The 19,733-nt window shown below is 60.2% G+C and overlaps 2 protein-coding genes across 6 annotated transcripts; one reads left to right on the top strand and one right to left on the bottom strand.

The window, feature by feature from the left end:
- Nucleotides 1–58: 58 nt before the first annotated feature.
- On the bottom strand, nucleotides 59–18,374 carry PSD (pleckstrin and Sec7 domain containing). 5 transcript variants are annotated; one of them, XM_057531473.1, is made up of 20 exons: nucleotides 18,167–18,374; nucleotides 16,121–16,577; nucleotides 15,492–15,586; nucleotides 15,173–15,231; nucleotides 13,165–13,901; nucleotides 12,784–12,886; nucleotides 11,930–12,290; nucleotides 10,747–11,187; nucleotides 9,358–9,552; nucleotides 9,111–9,191; nucleotides 8,793–8,905; nucleotides 8,112–8,170; nucleotides 7,913–8,002; nucleotides 4,117–4,160; nucleotides 2,476–2,666; nucleotides 2,321–2,391; nucleotides 2,056–2,213; nucleotides 1,752–1,896; nucleotides 1,347–1,490; nucleotides 59–859 (listed from the first exon to the last, which is right to left on the bottom strand). In XM_057531473.1, exons 5-20 carry the CDS (start codon nucleotides 13,816–13,818, stop codon nucleotides 629–631), a joined length of 3,081 nt encoding a protein of 1,026 aa, XP_057387456.1. In that variant the 5' UTR covers nucleotides 13,819–13,901; nucleotides 15,173–15,231; nucleotides 15,492–15,586; nucleotides 16,121–16,577; nucleotides 18,167–18,374; the 3' UTR covers nucleotides 59–628. The 5 variants fall into 5 exon arrangements, with proteins under 5 accessions (XP_057387456.1, XP_007187316.1, XP_057387458.1 ...); XM_007187254.3 differs by lacking the exon at nucleotides 18,167–18,374 and having other exon boundaries at nucleotides 16,121–16,891; XM_057531475.1 differs by lacking the exons at nucleotides 9,358–9,552; nucleotides 18,167–18,374 and having other exon boundaries at nucleotides 16,121–16,891.
- On the top strand, nucleotides 17,389–19,701 carry FBXL15 (F-box and leucine rich repeat protein 15). Its single transcript, XM_028167771.2, has 4 exons — nucleotides 17,389–17,688; nucleotides 17,862–18,015; nucleotides 18,368–18,873; nucleotides 19,371–19,701. The coding sequence occupies exons 1-4, from the start codon at nucleotides 17,636–17,638 to the stop codon at nucleotides 19,558–19,560; spliced, it is 903 nt and encodes a 300-aa protein (XP_028023572.1). The 5' UTR covers nucleotides 17,389–17,635; the 3' UTR covers nucleotides 19,561–19,701.
- The last annotated feature ends 32 nt before the right edge of the window (nucleotides 19,702–19,733 follow it).

Here is a 19,733-nt window from a genome sequence, read left to right as displayed (position 1 = left end):
AACCAAATGCCTATCCTGGCCTCAAGCCAGGCACTGGAGAGAGGAGGAGACCCAGCCAGCAAGTCTAGAGCAGTTTTAATGGAGGTGGAGGCTATACAAAGGGCAGGGCCCACTGAAGGAGGGAAAGCAAGGCCATGCTGCCCCCGGCCTGTGCATAGGGCCTCAGCATGGACACCCTTCCTCCACCTCTGGAAAGAGAGAGGGTGAGCCCTCACGGAAGAGGGAGGGAAAACCAGCTCAGCCCCAACTCCTGGCTTCTGTCTGAGCCAGGCCCCAGGATGGAGGGGGATTGCTGGTGTCAGGGGTGGGGTGGTCTCAGCAGAAACGTCAGGTCTCCCCCACAAAAAAAAAAGCATCAAAATTCCAGGGGCCCTGGCCCCTCCCGTCCCAGTCCCCTGTACGAAAAAGTGCAAAACATTATCACAAAAAGGGGGTCTCAGAGGGGCCCTTAGCCTAAGGCTCCTGAGGCCCGTGCCCTAGCCCTGCCCTGCCCCGGACACCGCGTCCGGCGCGGTCAGGCCCTGGACCGAGGGGCCCTCCCAGGTGGCCCGAGGCCGGCCCGGGCTCAGGCAGGGCCCTGTCATGCAGGTGCCTGGTGGGCACCACCCCCCCTACTCCCACCCGCAACTCAGGGCTTCCACCGCCCACTGCCTGCCCCTGCGCGAGACTCTGGGCCAGGACACTGAGCCCGGGGCTGGCTGGAGGTGTTGGGCTGCGAGGAGGGACTGGAGTGAGGAGGGGGGAGTCCGTCCTCCGTCCTCCCGGCCTGGGCCAGTGCTGCCTCTACCGCATCCAGCTCTTCACTGCCCGCCTTCAGCTTGACCCGAAGCAGCGCTGCATATGTGCCGTAGCGAGATTTCTGAGGCAGAGGAGCAGGGATGAGCCTGCTGTCCGCTGTCTGCCCAGCCCACCCCCGTCTGCAGCAGGGAGGGAACGCCAAAGAAGGCTAGCAGATGCCACGTTCTTGCCTACCTCTGAAGCCCCCAAAGCCCCCAAGGACTGACTGTGACATGATCCCTGGGTAGTTTGGTGACCTTCTCTGGGCTCTCTCTAGACTGTCAACTGTAACAGCTCATGTTTCTTGAGCCTTTATCAGAGTTGGCAAAACTGAGCACTTAACAGACATCATCTCCTTTCATTTCCCTAGTGGGGATGGAATGCTGTCCCTGTCCCACAGAAAAGGAAACTGCGGCTCAGAGGGATTAAGCAGTCTGCCCAGGGTCACTCAGCTAGTCCCACTCTTAGAGTCCATGCCATGAATCACTAGCCTGAGCCTCCGTATGGGGACACAGAGGTCCCCCTGGTGGAGCACGGAGCCACAGAGGTGCCCGGGCCGGGAGGCTCACCTCAAACTCCAGATAGGCCTCCTTCTGCCGCTGCTCCTCAGCCTCCTTGCCCCGGGCCTTCTTGCCCAGATGGGCAGCCCGGTGCTGCCGCAACTCACTTGCCATGGCCTTCAGCTTGGCCTCGTGGGTCCGCATCTGCTCCTCCTAGAGGCCGGGGGAGCATGGTCACTCTGGCAGAGACAGTGCCTTTGTGCAAGTTTTTAGAAAAGGTGCCCCATCCTTTGGATGAACAAAGCACCATGTCTGGGTTAACCAACTGTATTGCAGCCTCTGCACACCCTCCCATGGCCCATGTCCTGGTGCACTGGACATCTACGTGTATCATACGCAGCAGCCTGGCGTGCAGTCGGCCTAGGCCTGCCTTACTCCGTCCCGCTGGCACCAGGTGGACAGAGCTGGGGGTACCTGGGGGAGGCGGGTGGCAGCACTGGGCAGCAGAGGGCGGCTGAACTTCTTCTGGGAACTGACAGCAGCTGGGAAGGGGGGTGCGGAGAACATAGCAGCCACCACATTGATGCGAGTGATCCAGGACTGCATCTGCTCCAGGCTCCTGGGGAGACAGCACAGCCATCTGGGACCCGGGCCCAGGGTTCCATCCAGGGATGCCAGTCCTGGCCTGAGAAGGAAGGAGGCAATCCAGGGACAAGGGACAGGAGCAAGCTGGGAGTGGAGTGAAGGGGTGTGGGATGGGCAGGAGGAGGGCACTCACGGGGCCTGGAAGAGGAAGACGCGCCAGTCAGCGGTGCGCAGGTAGAAGACGTGGGGCCTCTTGCTGTAGTCACTGGCACGCGTGGCCAGGGCGTGGTGGATGCTGATGGCATTCTTCAGCTCAGCCTCCGACGGGGCCTCCCCAGGCTGGTACTCCTCCTGTGGGGTGCCCATCTCGTCCTGGCTGCAGTCCCAGCCCAGCCCAACCCCCCACCACTCCCTCCCCTGAGCCAGCTCAGCCCCAACCCCTTGAGCTGGGCCCGCACCTTCTGCAGGTAGAGGATCATGCCCTTGAGGATCCCGTGGAAGTTCTTCCAGCCCCGCTTGCCCCGAGGTGCTGGGGGGAAGGAAGACAAGTCAGGGGGGCCTGAGACAGGCCCACTCCCATCCATCCCCCAGGCCTCCCCACCTGGCCACGTACTCTTCCTGCAGTCAGGGTCTGCGTGCACCTTTCGCACCAAGGCCCCGTGCTTGTAGACTGAGGCCCCGGGCTCGGGAGTCAGGTCCAGGAAAGGGCTGGAGCCGCTGCCACTGCCCCCGCTGACTCTCTTGATGACCTTGGGGTTGGGGTCGGCCAACTCAGACAGAGAGCGTCTCAGCTCCTCCTCGTCTCTGCAGGTGTGATCACCTCAGAGGGGGCTGGCCGTGGAGCCACGACCCCCCTTTCAGTCCTGGCCTCTGCCACCCAGGAAAGCTCCTCCAGTGTCTGTGAAGAAGGGGCGGGGGGTCTGCCCCTCTCACAGGGCGCGGCTCCCCGCAGCCTGAGGCTCCTGGAGCCACATCTCCGGCCTCCGAGCGGGTCGCACCAGGGTGTAGCTGTACTTCCCCACTCAGATCAGGGGTCCTCGAGGCAGCATGTCTCTGCCCCCAGATTAGAGTTCCCAAGGGTAGGGCCACGTCTGTCCCTTCCTCCCCTCACGCGTACGCAGCCCCATCCTCTCCATTTCTGCACACACACACACACCCCCCTCACTCCGTTCTCCACCAGGGCAGACACATGTCTGACTCAGCTTCTCAACCACACCCAGCACCAGGCTTTACTCATAGCTTGCTGGCTAAATGGTGGCAGAAGGAGCTTCCTAGTGGTCCCCTAGTACCTCCTGGTCAGCAGGCTCTGTCAGCTATCATCTAAAGAATCTGATTCTATCTTGTCACTCCCTCGTCAGAAACCTGCAGTAGCTCCCTACTGCCTCCCACCTGGAGCCTACACTACATCCTCACCAACACTGTCTCTCTCCTGCCACTCTCCGTTCCAGTTAGCCGGCCTCCTCTTGGTCTCCTCACCCCACACTCGTTTCAGCCACCACACATTTGCCTCGCAAATACCAACTTCCCTCTTTCTCTCCCCAAACAATGCTTCCTCTCCGTCAAGGCCTGCCCCGAGACCAATCCTCACAGAAGCTTTCCCTGATCCCCCCTGTACCCCAGTCCTGAGCTTTGCCTCCTCTGAGGTCTTCTCTCCTGCAGACTGGGAGCTCCCAGCTAAACTGAGCAGTGACTGGACTCTCAGCAGATACCAGCAAGTAGGAGTGATCTATTGACTGTTTAGATGAGGGCTCTACCTCAGACTGGGGGACTCAAGACTAAAACTAGACCTCCTCCCTCAGACTAGACTCTTCCAAGACTTAACTCTGAGTCTGTTTCCACTGGGGCTGCCAAGAGTAGAGAATTCTGTGACACTCTGGGCTCCTTAGGACCCAGGAGGAGGCTCTCCCTCTACTGGTCGGGGCCCTACCTCCAGAGACTTCTACTTTCCCACTTGGGTGCCAAGAGACCTCCCCCAATTTGTTTCAGCACCCTCATCCCAGGACAGCTGACAATGGCCACCCACCCCAACCCAGCTTGCCATAACAACCCAGCTAGAAACAAGACACAGAACCCCACATCCAGGTGGGCACCTCCAAAAAAGGAAGTGAGGCAGCCTCACTGCCTCTCGTGCTCTCACCCACCTCCCCGGCTCCACAGCCCCAGGATTCACTCGGCCCATCTCAGTGCTCTTGACCTCTCCAGGCAGCCCCTTCCCGACGTCCCATCCCACCCCCTCACACGCCCCAGGACTCACATGGCCCACTGCAACTTTTCATTCTTGATGGAGCTGTACAAGGCCTGGAGAGGGAGGAACAAACCAGGGGGGTGGGGGTCAATCTTGGGGGGAGGTGCACCAATGCCAGAGCTCAGAGCCCTCCCTCCAAGTTTGGGGGAGGAGACAGAACTGGGGGTGGGGATGGGCAGTAGGGTGTAATGACTGACAGGCTCTAGAACAGGGTACTAGGACCCAGGCCCAGGTTTGCCACTTGAGCTGCATGACTTTGGACAAGTCTCCATGGGAAGAACAAACGTAGCACCACATAGTCGTTTTATTTTTTTTTGGCCACACCACGCGGCACGCAGGATCTCAGTTCCCTGACCGGGGATAGAACCCGCATCCCTGCATTGGGAGCTCTTAACCACTGGACCACCAGGGAAGTCCCAGTACCAGGTGTTTACCATAGGGCAAGCAATTAACACAGGACATCCTGGCATACGGTTGATGTACAATAAATAGCAACTGCTATTATCTTTGCTGTTGTTGTTATTGTTAAGAGTCATCCTATTCAGAACCTGGGTGGGGGAAGCACAGCCCTAGAAGGAATGGAAAAGAGCAGCCTAAGAAGCTCTCCTTTCCCCAACCATGTGTTTTGGCCTATTTCGACAGGATAAACCCACACTGGACATATGGGGAAACTGAGGCCCAGGAACAGGACTCTCCCTGTCACCTCCCTCCTTGGCTAACAGAGAACACACTCCCATGGCTCCCAGCCCCAGTGCAAGTTAAGATCTTCCCTCAACCCAGAGAGCCCCACCAAGCCAAATGCCAGAGTGGTCCAGCCCCCTGCCCACGCACATACTTCATGTTCCTGGAGAGTGGACACTAGTCTAAAAGACAATAGTTTTATCTTCCAAACCCTGCACACTCCAAACTCCCTGTGAATTCCCGAACCAGTCACTTGCCTCTGTACAGTTGGCCTGGGGGACCTGCAGGGGCCTTGGGGTGGTCGGAGGAGAGGCTGGGTTCCAGTAGTGGCACAGGGGACCCCTCTTCTTGGGAGTAGCCTGCAACATGGGTTCACACCAGTGCCTCCCACTGTGGGGGCGCTTCCACCAGCCTGTCCGTGAGTGGGTGTGTCCCCAGCACGTGCGGCTAAGCGTGTGGCGTGTGATGCCTGCGCGCCAGGAGTTGGATGCAGTGGTGACGTCGGCACCTTCTCCAAGATGGGACACAGCCCCCAGCTGCCCACACAACACGGTCTCTGACTCTTTCACTGTCCACTGCTATACCCAACCACAAAGCTAGCCAAGCACCCCACATGGGCACACCCTGGCCGGGGGCAGGTACACCACGACCTCCACCCCACAGCACATACTCAGCCCTCCCAGCACCACCCCGACCAAACTCAGCAAGGCGCAGACCCTAAGCCCTCACACTCCAACTCTCGGGCCAAGACGTGAAGTGGCCACCGAAAGCCAACCTGCGGTCCTTGTCTCCAGCCCTGCAGTTCATCCCCTGCCCCTCTCGGCACTTCCTTTGGCCCACAACGTCTTCCTTCGAAAATTCCTAAACCCCACAGGTGAGCTCCGTCTCATGCTCTCATCTAGAAGGCCCAAAGACCCTTTGGTCTGCGATCCCCAACTTGATCCGAGGGTCTCTGCCCTACCCCCAACCCATGCCCACCCCTGGCTACCCGTGGGCTCTGTCCGTGTCGGGCTCCCCACTCAGCTTGCGATGCCTTCGGCGCCTCCCTCAAGCCGCCCCCTCAGTCGCGTGCCGCCCTCAGCAACCCCCTCGGTCGCCCCCCAGCCTGGCGTGGGCCGCGGCCCCACCGCCCTCACCGCCTTTTTCTTCTTGCGGCTCTGCAGGCGGCTGACCACCAGGTCGGTGTAGAGCACGGGCTTGAGACTGCGCGAGCGCTGCGGCCAGCCGTAGCACAGGGTCTCCGCGCCGCGGTGGGTGCGCCCGTAGCGCACGGAGCACAGCGAGCGAGAGCGCAGCCGCCCGGCGCTGCTGTGGATGCTGTTGACACCGATCATGCTGGCCCGGCCGGCGCGCCGCGGCCCCCGGCCATGCCCCCGTCCGGCCTCGGCCGCGGACGGCCCGGACGGCCCGTGGACGGCTCCCCCGACAGCCGGCGCGAGCGGCCCGGCCCGGCCCGGCCCAAGCCCGGCCCGGCTCGGCTCCCACCGACGCACGGAGCGCGCGGCGGCGGCGGCGGCGGCGCGGTCTGCTCTGCAGCTCGGCGAGAGCGGGAGGGGGGCGCCGACGGAGAGGGGAGGGCGAGGGCTAGGGGCGGGGACGGCGCAAAATGGAGGCGTCCGACCGAGAGGAGGGCCCGCCGCGCGCCGTCACGGGGGAGGCGCCTGGGAGGGCCGGTGGGGGGGTGGGGCGCGGTGGCCTGCTCTAGGGGTGCTGGGAGGTGAGGTGGGCTGTCCCTGTAGGGTCTGGAGCGCTCTCCTGGCTCGTCAGGGTGCGGTGGTGAGGAGAAAGGTCGGAACGCCTCCTGGCGGCCCTTTTTTACAGAGCCAGGAGGGGCCACGAGGCTAGACAGCGGCGCGGGATGGAGACAGCCGTGGAATTACCCAACTCACCGACCCGCAGATACTTCAAATGCCCGAGTATATAATCACCTTCAAACACCCCACTTTACATACACCCCCAACTAACCAGATGCACCAATTCACATTCACCTCAACTCACAGACACTACAAATTCAGAGGTACACCTCAAATTTTAGTCATTAACTCACAGACATACACCCCCTACTCATGGACACCTGTCATAAACCAGATAGTCAATTCGTAGATATACACCCCAACACACACAAACACCCAACCTACACCCCAGCTCAGACACACTCTAAATCATAAGCCCTAAAGCACAAACACACTCCAAGTCAGACAAACCCCTATGATTCACAGACCCTAAATCACATATACAAGTCAGCATACACCCCAACTCACTGACGCCCCCCAACTCACAGTGGATGGCCCCACTCAAGATACGTTCCCAAACTCAGAAGCTCAACACACCCCACGTTCACAAACACGCCCCAGGACACTCCTGTGCTGTCACACGTATGCGGTGGCCGGGAGACCCCTTTGACAACTCTAGGGGTTTCAAGGGAGTGCAGCCCCTCTCGGATAAAACACCACCCGATCTGGAAGAGGAGTGAAGCCACGGACCAGGCCACCCCCCTCCTCCTCCCATCCTACCCGCTCCAGTGTAGCTAACCCCTCAGGATCTGGCGCCTGGGCGCGGGGCCTGCCCACTAAGGAGCCAGAAGCGCAGTGTGTAGTCCCAGCTTGGTGCTAACTGGCTTCAGGACCCCGGAAAGCCTTTGTCCCTCTCAAGGCCCCCATCTCCGGGTCCCTCCAGCGCAGCGGTACCAGAGAGGGCTTTGTGGCTGTACACCGTGGGGCGGGGGCTGGGCGCGGGGAGGCAAGTGGTGTACCTGTGCGCCCCACCCCGCGCTTGCAGAGACCCCACCCCCACCCCTTTCCTCAGTGAACACTGAAGGAGGGGCGCTAATGAAGCCAAAATACGGGGTCCAGGGCCTGCTGGTCACGTGTTTTCGAGAACTGTTTCCCCCCCCCTCCCCCGCTGCGCGCTGGGACTGCGAGTGCGCATGTGCCGGGAAAGCCAGTCTTGTGGGGGCTGGGGGAGGGGGCGGTCCCCAGGCTGAGTCACTAGAGCCCAGGCTTCCACAGCGGGAACTAGGTGGTGGCAGGCCCCTCCCCTCCCCTCCCCTCCCTCGGAGGCCTGCTGACAGGTCCCCTGTCCCTCCCCTCCAGCGACCTCTGCCCCGCCCCGCCCCACCCCCCACCTTGAGCAGCTCTCTGGGGAAGTCGCCGCCTTCGTTGAGGCCCTCCAGGTTACCAATGAAGTCTCCGCAGGTCATGCGCTTCCCGATGTTCTAATGGAGGGCACAGAGGCCTCTGAGCTTGGGGAGTCCTTCGCCTCCCAGGCCTTGAAGTCTCTGGACGGGGTGTTCCGGGCTCCCTCCCGCCAGCCCCCCTACTCACGTGGCCATGGAGATCCGTATTGAGTAGCATGAGGGCGCAGGTCAGCGTGTGCGCACCGTCTAGGAGAGAATTGACATTCAGCCTTGGCCATCTCGCAGGGACTCTTCCACATCTATCTTCCTCAATCTTCCAGTTCATCCCCTGCCCCCTTTCAGGACCCCCTTTGGCTCACAACCACACTTTTGTAAGTCCTGGACAAACCCCTCCGGAGCAAAGACCTCTCTCTTCCAGTAAAACCCTCAGATGGGACCTCTCCCTCTTCTTAGGTCACCCTCCCCAGCTCCCTAAGGTTCTGAGGGCAGCCCACTGCTTGCCCCCAACACCAACATGCCTCTGTGTCTATGCAAGCCATTGGGCCCCACACAGTTATGCAGACCAAATAGAATCCCTACTCAGGCCAAGCACTGTCTTGCACATGTATGCAAACAACGGCATGCAAACACACCTGCCATGTGCCTCTTCACAACACACACTAGACCCTACCTAGCCCTATACCTGCCCACATGCACAGTTCCACATCTGTGCAGCTGTGCCAGTTCTGTCTGCATACATGCATGCTTGCATGCCTGCAAGCTCGTGCATTCGGGTACTTCTGCACACACACTCATGCTGCTTTACACAGATGCAGTGCCCATCTGCCTCAGTGACCAGCCAGGAATGCCCTGACCCCGGCCTCCTCACCCTCTGAGGACAGGGCTCCAGGATTGCACTGGAAGTATCTCTGGGAGAAGTGGGCCAGCACGCGCTCCCGTTCCTGGGTCTCACCCATTAAGGCCAGCTCCTTCAGAAACACCCTGGGGAGGGGGGAAGAGGGGACATGTCACCTCTACCCAAGGTCCCCTTACCAGGCAGCCCTGGCTCTTGGCCACGTCCAGTCAGCTTGGGAAGGGTGACTTCATGGCAGTTTAGGGGAGGCACAGGGCTCAGAGGAGGCATAACTGAGGCCCTGCACACCAGGCCTGGAGAGTAGGGGCTGCCCTCAAAGGGCCGGACACCCACCTGAGAGCTTGGTCCAGAGTCATGCCCGTGAAGACAAAGAACTTCAGGTACTCGCCAGCCACAAGTTTGCTGAAGTCATTGCTGTGGGCAGGGCAGAGAGACAGGTGGGGTCTCAAGGGGAAGTGTCAAGGGGCCAGGTGGGGTTTACCTAGAGACCTGGGGGTATTAGATACAGGGGATGTGGAGGTGCTGCCCGCAGGATGCATCCCTTCTCCCCCCATTCTCAAACCCAGCCCAGTGCCTTTACTTCTTGCCCAGATGCCGGGCCACATCCGCCTTCCTGAAGCCATCTAGTCGGTACAGCCTCTTAGCTAGGCGCTGCGCAGCCTCCAGGTCTGCTTTCTGCCCATTGGACAAGGTGTCTGTGCTTCCCAGGGCCAGCCGCTCTGTGCTGTCCAGCTCTGAGTCCGAATCGGACACGAGCTGGCTCAGGGGTGGTTCACTGCCAGAGTAGAACACCAGCTCAGAGGTGGGGCGAGCCCTCGGGGGCCATCCAGATCCTTCCTCTGCCTCCAGACCCAGTAGACAGAGAAGGGAAGATTGGGACATGGGGAAGGCATTTTTCTTTTCTCCAGAGAAGGAGATTCCTTCCATCAGCCTACTCCATCATTACCACCTCTCTGTGGAAGTCCTGCCTCAAATCTAACCCACATCCATGTTGCTGCTGTGGGAGTTCTGGCTGCTTTCCCCAAAGCTCCCTAAGTTTGCTATTAGACATAGATTCCCCATTCCCACACTGGACCTACTCAGGACAGAGTCCTCTGTGTCTGAGACTAAGGGCAAAGATAGGATAGATGGACTGCTAGGGAGGAACAGTGGAGGGTCAGACAAAGATGTGAGGGCAGCAGGGACACTTTCCTGCTCCTATGTCTTTCCTCTTCCTGCTTTTTAGGGAGAGGAGCCTCCTCCTTGGTCCTTCTCTTACACCCTCAAAGAAGCAGGCTCTGGGGTAGAGGGTATTGGGGGTCAGAGTGAATCCCTCATCCCCTGTCTCCCCCTGCCTTCCCTTCCCACCCTGGCTGCTCTACTCACAAAGCCACCTGTCACCCCTGAGACAGAGGCCGGAAACTCCTAGTTGCTAGGCAACCCTGTCTCCCTGGCCACCCCCTCCTGTTGCCATGGCTTCAGTGACTGCGAGGGTAGCTGGCAGAGGGGAGAGCAGAAAGGTTAGACTGGTGAAAGGACTTCCTGGAGAAGGGTGAGAGGCTCTAGATTGGAGTGGGGAGGTGACATGGGAGGGAAGCAAAAGGAGAAGCTGGTGGCTGCATCTTTGGGAGAAACCTCCAGGCTGGCTGAGGGTAAGATCAGAAGAATTCTAAGCAGGTTAGAGGCTCTGTCTGGGGAGGGAAGGACCCTCCTAGAGAAAAAGGAGGGTGTCCTCTAGGGACCCTTCAATCCTAAACCATGGTTTCGCAAGTCACTGGATCTGAGACCAAGGGGGCAGGCTGTGAGGGGCTCCCACTCACAGCCAACGGAAGTAGTCCTCCAAATGAGAAAACACATCTGTATCCCCTAACCACCCCTTATCAGGGGTCAGGAATATAAACTACATCTTCACACTCAGGCTCTGTCCCTTGGAGCAACTGTTCCTGGGGCCCTGGGGCCTCAAGTCTGAGGACACAAAGGAATCACTCACCTGCCCAGGGGAGCTGCCCCCAGCCCATAGCTGTCTTCTGAGCGGCAGGGACTAGGGGGCTCCCTCCTTGCGGCCTGCTTGGCTCCAGCCTCTGCCTCCTCTTCCTCCTCTCTCTGTGTCCAAGGCCCATCAGCAGCAGAGCTGGTACCAGAATCCGGTTCAAGAGGGGCAAGTGGGGCAGGAGCAGGTGGGTCAGGCCTGGGGGCAGGGGGCTGGGGAGGCAGCTCAAAGGTGAAGAAGGGGCTCTGGGTTGGGCCAGGTGAGGCCAGGGCCTCCAGCGAGGCGAGGCTGGTGTAGGAGGTGCCCTTGGCCCGGTGTGACTCCAAGATGGCTTCAAACACACAACTGAAAGAGTCGGGCCCATCAGCCAAGGGGCTGGTCCCAGGTAGAAAGGGCAGAGGCGACTTGAGAGGCCCGGAGTGAGGCATTCGGGTGCCTGGCCTGCAGGGGCAGGGAGGAGAATCTCTGATCAGGGGCCTACAGGACAGCTCTCAGGTAGCATTTCATTGAACTTTCATACCGACTCTGTGAAGGGGATTATCATCCCCTTTTTACAGGCTCCCAGCCCCCGAAAAGAGCAACCCGGGTAGGGGGTCCCCACCACATGTTTGCCAAGCTATTCAGTGCCCCTGGAACACCCCAGCCCTACCCATACCCAACACCCAATGCCCTTCCTCTCTCACTCCCTGTTAATCTCCCTTTCTCCTCCTTCTCCCTGATCCTCTCCCCTCCTGCCATTCCATTTCTATTTCTGGCAACATCTTAGGAGAAGAAGATGAGGCTCCAGGCTGCAATGGGGTGTGAGACAGAGAGGAAGGCCCCTACACTCCACGTTCTCCTGCCGGGATCCAGGATCTAGCCTGATGCTCCCGTGCCCTCAGGCTTGATTCTGACCTCGGCCTGTCACTCTGCCCCCTGGCCCTCATTAGAACCCCTTTCCTCCTCTATCCTGGCTGCCCCTACCCTCCTGGGCTCTTGCTGACGGTCCCCACACCCCCGGTTCCCTGCCAGGCCTCAGGCCTCTGTCCGGAATCCCGTGTGCTACACCGCCCTGTCAGCACACCGCTTTGTCCTGACATTCCCGGCCCCACCCTTGTCTCTATTCCCATCCCTTTGAGCCCAGCTCTGGCTCTGGGCCAGTGGGAAGGAGCAAGCCACTTTCCTCTCCCACTCCCCCACTCACCGGGCCCCTTCTGAGGCCTCAAACACCTCGTCGTCCACATCCTCTTCCCCACCTGCCTCATCCTCGTCCTCATTGCCACTGCCCAGGCTGGAACGAGGGCCAAGGCATGGGCCGGGACGTGGGGCAGGTGGGCGGGCAGTGCCAGGCGGGCCCTCAGAGCTGGGCTGACTCTCGATGGCCGAGTCAGCCTCTTCCCGCTCAGCCAGCACCTCATCGATGTCGGTCTCGCGGTAGCACCTCAGGGGCACTGTGTCCAGGTCCGTCTCGGAGTACTTGGCTGCTCGCCCCACAGCCACCCCAGAGCCCTGCCCTGAGCCCGCCCCAGGTGGAGATGGGGGGGCCTGCTCTGGGGGCTTAGCACCTGCAGTGTGCATAGGCATCCCGGTCAGGAGGTTATTCAGGTCAGCTCCCTGTCCTGATTCTGTTCTCAGAAGGAACTCTCCCCCACTGCCTCAAACTGGCAGGAAGTTCTTTCACTGTCTAGCCGCCATTCCTCCTGCTACAAACTCAGCTTGTTCCTGGTGCCAGTGGAGCTCATTTCAAATCAAGTTCTTATCAAACAGCTTTGAGGGGCCTGAGGGAGACCAGCTTCTTTTCTACTCCAAGGAATGACCCTTGACATCCTGCCATCCCCTCCCTCCACTACCCAGCTTCCTCCAAGCGTCCAACCTAGCTGCCATCCCCCCAACCCCCTATCATAACACAGATGGAAAGACTGAGGCCTAGAGAGGCATTAGCTGACTCAGAAGCCTAGGAAAGAATAGGGGGAGGTTTAAAGGAAGGCTCCCTAGCACGCCATGGCTGCTGTGGGAAAGGCCCTGTCCTGTTCCCCTTGCCTCAGTCCCAGGCCTTACCTGAGCTGGGGGGGTCCAAAGAGCCATAGAAGAATTCCCATTTGGCTCGAGCGATTCTCTGGGCATGAGAGGAGACTTCTCTGGGTGAGGACCAGGTGTCCCCCTAAGCCAAGGAGGGAGACATAGACACAGGCACCCAGAGATAAAGCCAGACACACAAAGACACAAGAACATGGGACAGAAAGACAGAAAGAAAAACATACAGGGACAGAGGTGCAGAGACATAAGGACAAACAAAGAGCAAGGGCAAGAAAGAGGCAGATTTAGCACAGATTGAAGGATTCAGAGTGAACAGCTGATAGGCCCAAGACCACCAAGGAGACAAGCCTTGGCCTTTGCTGGGTCTCTGGGGTTCCAGGGAGCCCAAGGGAGATCACATACCTGGTTAAGGAGTCCAGTGTCAGCAGGTCCTCGGAATAATGTGGCCAGGTGCTCAGAGGGTCCCCCCAGCCCATTGGGGAGAGAGGAGTAAAGACCGTCTGCTCCAACCTGAGGTTGAGCTGGTGGCCCGTGTAAAAGGCCCTGGCTGCCAGGCAGAGCTGAGCCTCCTCCAGCTGGGAGTGGGTCTGATGTGGATGCTTCTAGCCGCAACTTTCGGTTGGAGCCAGGCCCAAGGGCTGGGGTGGGACTGGGAGGAGAGACCCCACCCAGGTCCCAGCTCCGACTCAAGCCTCCGGGAGCAGGTAGCCCATTCAGTGGCCTCACGCTGGCCTTCTCCACAAAGCGGAATATGACCACAGAGCTCCGGGCCCCTGGTGGGGGCTGCCCAGTGGGTGAAGAGGGTGCCCAGGGTGAGGGAGCAACATGGGGTGAAGGGGGGCCACGCAGGGGTGTACAGGGTGCTGTCACACGTCCAAGTTCCCGGCCTCGGGGACCTGGACCTGCCACCCGCCGTAGTAGGGAGCCTGTGCTGCCATACATGCTGGCCGGGGGGCTCTGGGGCACCGGGCCTTCGGGGAGCCAGCGGCGTGGGCATCGTGGTGGGGAGATGGCACAGTCGCCTTCCGAGCAGAAGCGCATGGCACCCTGGGCCATGCTGGGGCCGGGGGTCAGGCTGGGGGGGCAGGGATGGCCAGGCCAGGTGGGGAGTGAGGGGGCAGCATGCTCTTCAGACAGGCCTGCAAGAGAAGAAGGGGAGGAGGGGGTGAACTGCCGGGGAGTCAGGTGGACAGGAGAGCAGAGACAGGGAAGGGAAAGCTGGCTGGGGTCACTGAGCACCAGGGGTCTAGCCCACGCCGGGAATATGGCATCACTGATCCCACCCCTGCGGGTGGTGATCAGTCTTCCTGCTGGGGCTACTTCCATGGAGGCCTGAGGAGAAAAGAATTGTGCCCCCAATGGGCCCCTGGCTCCTCTCCTTTCTGCCTGGGGGCTCTAAGCATCACCCTGGGAGGAGAGAGGAAGGTATTTCAGAAGTTGAGTGAGCCCAGAGTTCCTGTGGCATTTTGGAACTACTTCTGGTGGGGGAGGGGGAAGATTGCTACCCCACCCTCAGGACCAGAAGTATCAGCCAGCCATCATCATCGTCCAGCCATGGACCTTCCACAGTCTCTCTATAGAAGCCCCTTACTCAGGGGGAGAGAACTCAGGCCTCCTGGAAGGAGAGGGAGGGAGAATGGGGGTGGTATATAGGGACATGAAGGGCTGAGAGGCATAGGTGAAAGGGAAGAGAAGGCCTGAACAGAGGCTCCTCCTCTACTACATACATGCTGAATGGGAAAGGGACATTCTTGTTCTCCATACAGGTACACATACTCATGCACACACACACGTAAGGACAAATAATATCGGTACACAGCTAACACATTCATAGACAACACCCTTCAGCACACTCAGACACAGGCACACACACACATTGCTCAAAGACACACCCTCATACACTCTCACAGTCATAACAAATATGTGTGTAATGGAAAGGCACATGCTTGTTTTACACACACACTGCAATCAAACAGGAACACACAAAGAGATACCCAAATATACACACAGGCCCTCATTCTCCAAGGCACATAGAGACACAGGCATATCAGACACTCACAGACACTTACTGGTCACAGTCACACACAGATACAGATGCATCCTCACACACATCCGTAAACAGGGGCATACACCCTCTCCTCCAACCCCCACCAGTCACTGGTCTCTGGGGTGGGGGGCAGGGTGAAGGCTGAACCAGACCCTCTCCCCATCTCTCCCCCTACCCCCCAGGCGTATGACAGATCTTGTCCAGCCCAGGAAGGACCATAAAGGGGTAAAAGGGCCCCTGGTGGCAATGCAGGGTAGGGGCAAGGGTCAGGAGCAGCAACCCTGCCAGGCAGGTTTCTGAAGCTCAATCGGGGCCCAGCGCACCCCCAGTGCAGCCCTGGACTCGAGCCGCCTCAGTACTCACCGCTGCTCGCCTGGAGCTGGGGCCGAGGAGAGGCAGGGGAGAGGCTGGGCCCAGCTCAGCTGTGAAGGCAGAGCGACTCCCGCTTGCTCCTGCTTGCTCCAGGCCCGCCCGCCTCTCGGTCCCTCCTTCCCCCCTACGCGCGGCTCAGAGCTAATCCCCCCCCACCCCGCCTCTCTCGGGGCCCTGAGTCCCGGAGGCTGGCCCCCCTTCTCGACGCTAGGTCCCCGCTGGGCAATCCCGCCAACCTGAGACCCGCCCCTGAGGAGGGGGAGGACGTATGGAACCTCTGGTCTGTTCTTCAGACCCTCACATGACCCACCCCAATCGTGTCCTCGTCCCTCTCGTCCACCACCCCGAGCCGCACGCAGGACCCAGCTGCACACGCGTGTCCCGCTCCAGACTCCACGCGTGTCCCTAGGAGGTTGCCACATGACCTGTTACATGCCACATGCGCTCCCGCCCCCACGAGCACGCGGCCGCGCCAGCACACAGTACGGGTGTAGACTGGACCCGCCCCCTAAATCCAGGAGACCATCAGTTTATGGGAGAAAGATCTAGCGAGCACTGCCTCAAACCCTCCGGATATTCTGAGACTAGGACTCAGGAGACACAACCATGACCACTCGCCCAGGATGCAGCAGGAGGGATGTTACTCAGACTTCAAAAAGAACTTCCTTGCTGCCTGAGTTAGGCATCCTGCCCGTCTGGTAAGAGGTTAGACGGAATGACGCCTGGACTAGAGGAAGTGGGAGACAGGCAACCCTTATGCCCTTGGCCAAGGTAGAAGCGGGCCCGGCTATTTTAAGAAAGCACCGCTAGAGTTACTATGGCAACTGCTCTCCTTGGGAACTCCAGGGCAGGCAAGTGGTGACCTCGGAAGGAAGAAGGGGTCTGTTCGAGTGGTCAGGGGGCGCAAGAACGTGCGAGGCGGGGGTGCGCGGGGCTCACCGCGGGGAGGGGCTGCGCGGGCTCGGCGTGGTGCTGAAGGGGACAGCGCCAGATTTGTCGCACTGCGCAGGCGCAGAAGCGGGAACAACGCTGGGAGGGGGAGGAGGCGCGCGGCCCGAGGTGGTGCGCGCCCACTTGACTCTATCTTAGCACAGATCTGTCCTCCCAGCTACCCTTCCCCAAGCAGGCGGAGGAAAAGGGAGCAAGTCCCTCACCCAAACTGACCCTCCTTGGTCCTTCCCCGCTGCTGTTTACTCCCTTCTCGCAGCATGGGAGTGGGGGTGGGGTGGGGGAGGGTGGAGGAGTGTGAAAGGGATTCGGGGAAAACCAGGATGCCTGAGTTCTTTATCCCGACTCGTTTGACCCCGGACAAGGTGCTGCCTCTCCAGGGCCTCGGTTTCATCTTCAAAGTGGAGTGACGGAACAGACGTGCCCACCTTGCAGAGGTGCCGAAGCCCTGATAATGGATGGGAAGCATTTTTCGTTATGAAGAGGCAGGTGAAACGGTTGCACGACGGGAGAGTGTAACCCTGCTGGGGCGGGGGGGTGGGTGGGAGCTATCTGGGACAGCAGTAGCCCTCGGCCTCCTTCACATCCTCCCCGCCAATGCATGATGGGAAAAGCACTGCTCCAGAGGTTCCCTGGAGCGGACTCTGAACTAGGATCTGGGGATGCAGTGAGAGGGTAACCCAGAGTCTGAGCCCAGAGCTCTGGGGGGAGGGGGGTTTACTGCCCCAGGGCGGGCCCAGCCCCAGACCCCACAACTAAACCCCCAGGCCAACCGAGAAGCAGTATTCCTAGCGGGCTGACCTGAACACTTATTCTTCTCAGGACTCTAGACCTCCTGGGTAAAGGAAAGGGACCCAGTTGGAGATACAGTCCTTCTTCTCGACCCTACATTTCTCCCCCCAAGGTGTAAACCCGTTACAAATCTTCCGGGAGTGGAAGGGGTTGGATAGCTCTGTACTTCACAATTAACCAGGGATGGGAGGTTTGGGCAAGTTTGCTTGATGAAGGAAGAAAAATTCTAGCTTTCCCCATTCAATTCATTCAGCAATTCTTGGGCATCTACTACGTGCCAGGCAATAAGAGCCTGGACAGTTTTTCCCCATTTTTCAAACTCGCTAAACGCGATCAGAGGGCAGAGAAAATAGGCCCAGAACCTTAACAGTCCTCGCTCCGCCCCTTATACGTTTGGCTTTGCCTGCTCCTCCCATCACTTCACTTTGAGGCGGCCACTGGCCCAAAACGAAAAAAGCCAGTCTCTGCTGCACCATCGCATTCTTCAGCCTCGGGTCTCAAGCCCTGTAGCAGAGAAGGCGAGGTCTAACTTTACACCACCGGCCTGTTCCGCCTTCAGTTTCGAGATCCATCCGGAACACTTTCAGACAGGATCCTCAGTGAGCCGGCACTCGATTGAATCGGTCTGTCTCTACAGCCAAAGTAGGCGGGTTCGCTGCGGCCGCTCCAGGCCAAAGCGAGAAGACCTTACTGCGCACGCGCAGTAGACAGCCGATGGAGCCACCGATGGAGCAGTCCGGAGGGGAGCAAGAGCCCGGAGCCGTCAGGTACCGAGCACCGGAGGGGCCGAGAGAGGGAAAAAAGGCCTGGGGGAGGGGAGCTGAACCAGGGCCGGGTCTGGGGGTCGCTTTTAGGAGCCGGGGCTCAGGAGCATAACGGAGGCGGACTGGCAGGTAACAGCAACCCGGGGACGCCGCCGCCAACGCCCCTTTGCCCGCAGGCTCCTGGACCTGCCCTGGGAAGACGTGCTGCTCCCACACGTCCTGAGCCGTGTGCCGCTGCGCCAGCTGCTCCGGCTGCAGCGCGTCAGTAGGGCCTTCCGGGCTCTAGTGCAGCTGCACCTGGCTGGGCTGCGCCGCTTCGACGCCGCTCAGGTAAGCCTGGGGCCGGACCCCGCCCCCTTCTGGATACTGCCCCCGCCCCGGCTCCAGCCCCGCCCCCAACCCCCAGTCCCCAGACCTGAACCTCCAGCCCCCAGCCCCGCTGTCTACCCTTCGAGATCCCCCTTGGGCCTCTAGGAATGACCTGGAAGCGATCCACCCAGTGAGAAGTACTCTCAAAGGGCGAGTACCGGGAATCAGCTCAGAGGGCGCGTAGGGTCTCTCCTGGGAGGGCAGGTGGCAAGCCCCGAGGGCGACCTGCTGCCAGGAAAGAACTCCTCAGGGACGGGTAGGTAGCGTCAGCCCCCGGAACCAGCTGAGAGTCGAGGTGCTTCCCCGCCCGTAGGTGGGTCCGCAGATCCCGCAGGCCGCACTGGCCTGGCTGCTGCGGGACGCCGAGGGGCTGCAGGAGCTGGCGCTGGCGCCGTGTCACGAATGGCTGTCGGACGAGGATCTGGTGCCGGTGCTGGCGCGGAATCCCCAGCTGCGGAGTGTGGCGCTGGCCGGCTGCGGGCAACTGAGCCGCCGCGCGCTGGGGGCGCTGGCCGAGGGCTGCCCCCGCCTGCAGCGCCTTTCGCTCGCGCACTGTGACTGGGTAGATGGGCTGGCGCTGCGCGGCCTCGCTGACCGCTGTCCGGCCCTTGAAGAGCTGGACCTCACCGCCTGTCGACAGCTCAAGGATGAAGCCATCGTGTATCTGGCGCAGAGGCGCGGCGCAGGCCTTCGCAGCCTCTCGCTGGCTGTCAACGCCAATGTGGGAGACGTCGCCGTCCAGGAGTTGGCTCGCAACTGCCCGGAACTCCAGCACCTCGACCTAACCGGCTGCCTCCGGGTCGGAAGCGACGGTGTCAGGTGCCTGGGCCTGGGGTCGGTGGGATGGGAGGAGGGCAAGCACTTAGCCTCTGGGGGTCGGGGCGGGCTGTAGTTGTCGAAAGGCAGAACTGGGGTTTCTGGATCTTCCTGCTACCACGGCACCCCCATTCTGAACAGGAAGGGCCTCTAGGAATGCCTAGGCCAGAAAGCCCACAGTTTAAAAACTTTTTTGAACCAGTATTTACACATTGGGAGATTTCACATACAAAGTACAAAAGTCAGATTTCTGGCTGTTCTTCAACAAGGGGAAAACCTTGCAATCCTGGGCACAGCTGAGAAGCAGGTTCCCTGTTTCAGAGACAGGAAGTCTCCGGTTCACTGGAGGCATTAAGTGTATGACCCCAAATCAGGTCTCCTCCCTCCTGTACGGAGGGAAGAAGTATGCCCCGAACTGGAGGGAGACATGGGCTTTGCTGGCTCCCCCACCGTGGGTGTAGCGGCTTCACGCCCCTCGCCTCACCCGGCTCCTCCCCCAGGACGCTGGCCGAGTACTGCCCCGCGCTGCGCTCGCTGCGGGTGCGGCACTGCCACCATGTGGCCGAGCCCAGCCTAAGCCGTTTGCGGAAGCGCGGCGTGGACATCGATGTGGAGCCTCCGCTGCATCAGGCCCTGGTGCTGCTACAGGACATGGCAGGCTTTGCACCCTTTGTCAACCTGCAGGTCTGACCCGCCTGCCGATGGGCACAGCTGGACTGTGTGGCGGGGCCTCACTGTGAACCGTAGGGAAACTGAACTGTGGGGGCCTCGGGTGAGAGGCCAGTGCCCTGCCCTACCTTGGAGCTTCAAATAAAGAGCTTTTTACTCCTTCTTGCCTGGCGCTGCCGCCCTGTTGGAGATAG

Source organism: Balaenoptera acutorostrata, chromosome 16 (assembly GCF_949987535.1).
Source record: "Balaenoptera acutorostrata chromosome 16, mBalAcu1.1, whole genome shotgun sequence".
In the NCBI taxonomy this organism is placed as follows: domain Eukaryota; kingdom Metazoa; phylum Chordata; class Mammalia; order Artiodactyla; family Balaenopteridae; genus Balaenoptera; species Balaenoptera acutorostrata.
The sequence above is the reverse complement of the archived record's forward strand: the minus strand, read 5'-3'. Positions and strand labels throughout refer to the sequence as shown.

What these genes read in the sequence shown, in the direction of transcription:
- PSD (XM_057531473.1), bottom strand. Translation starts at nt 13,818, where the DNA reads ATGGCCCAGGGTGCCATGCGCTTCTGCTCGGAAGGCGACTGTGCCATC. An exon ending in GAAAAGTTGCAGTGGGCCAT is followed by an intron (nt 2,667 to 4,116) that starts GTGAGTCCTGGG and finishes TCACACCTGCAG; the next exon opens with AGACGAGGAGGAGCTGAGAC. An exon ending in AGGCCTATCTGGAGTTTGAG is followed by an intron (nt 860 to 1,346) that starts GTGAGCCTCCCG and finishes CCTCTGCCTCAG; the next exon opens with AAATCTCGCTACGGCACATA.
- FBXL15 (XM_028167771.2), top strand. Translation starts at nt 17,636, where the DNA reads ATGGAGCCACCGATGGAGCAGTCCGGAGGGGAGCAAGAGCCCGGAGCC. An exon ending in GCCGCTTCGACGCCGCTCAG is followed by an intron (nt 18,016 to 18,367) that starts GTAAGCCTGGGG and finishes CCCCGCCCGTAG; the next exon opens with GTGGGTCCGCAGATCCCGCA. An exon ending in GTCGGAAGCGACGGTGTCAG is followed by an intron (nt 18,874 to 19,370) that starts GTGCCTGGGCCT and finishes CTCCTCCCCCAG; the next exon opens with GACGCTGGCCGAGTACTGCC.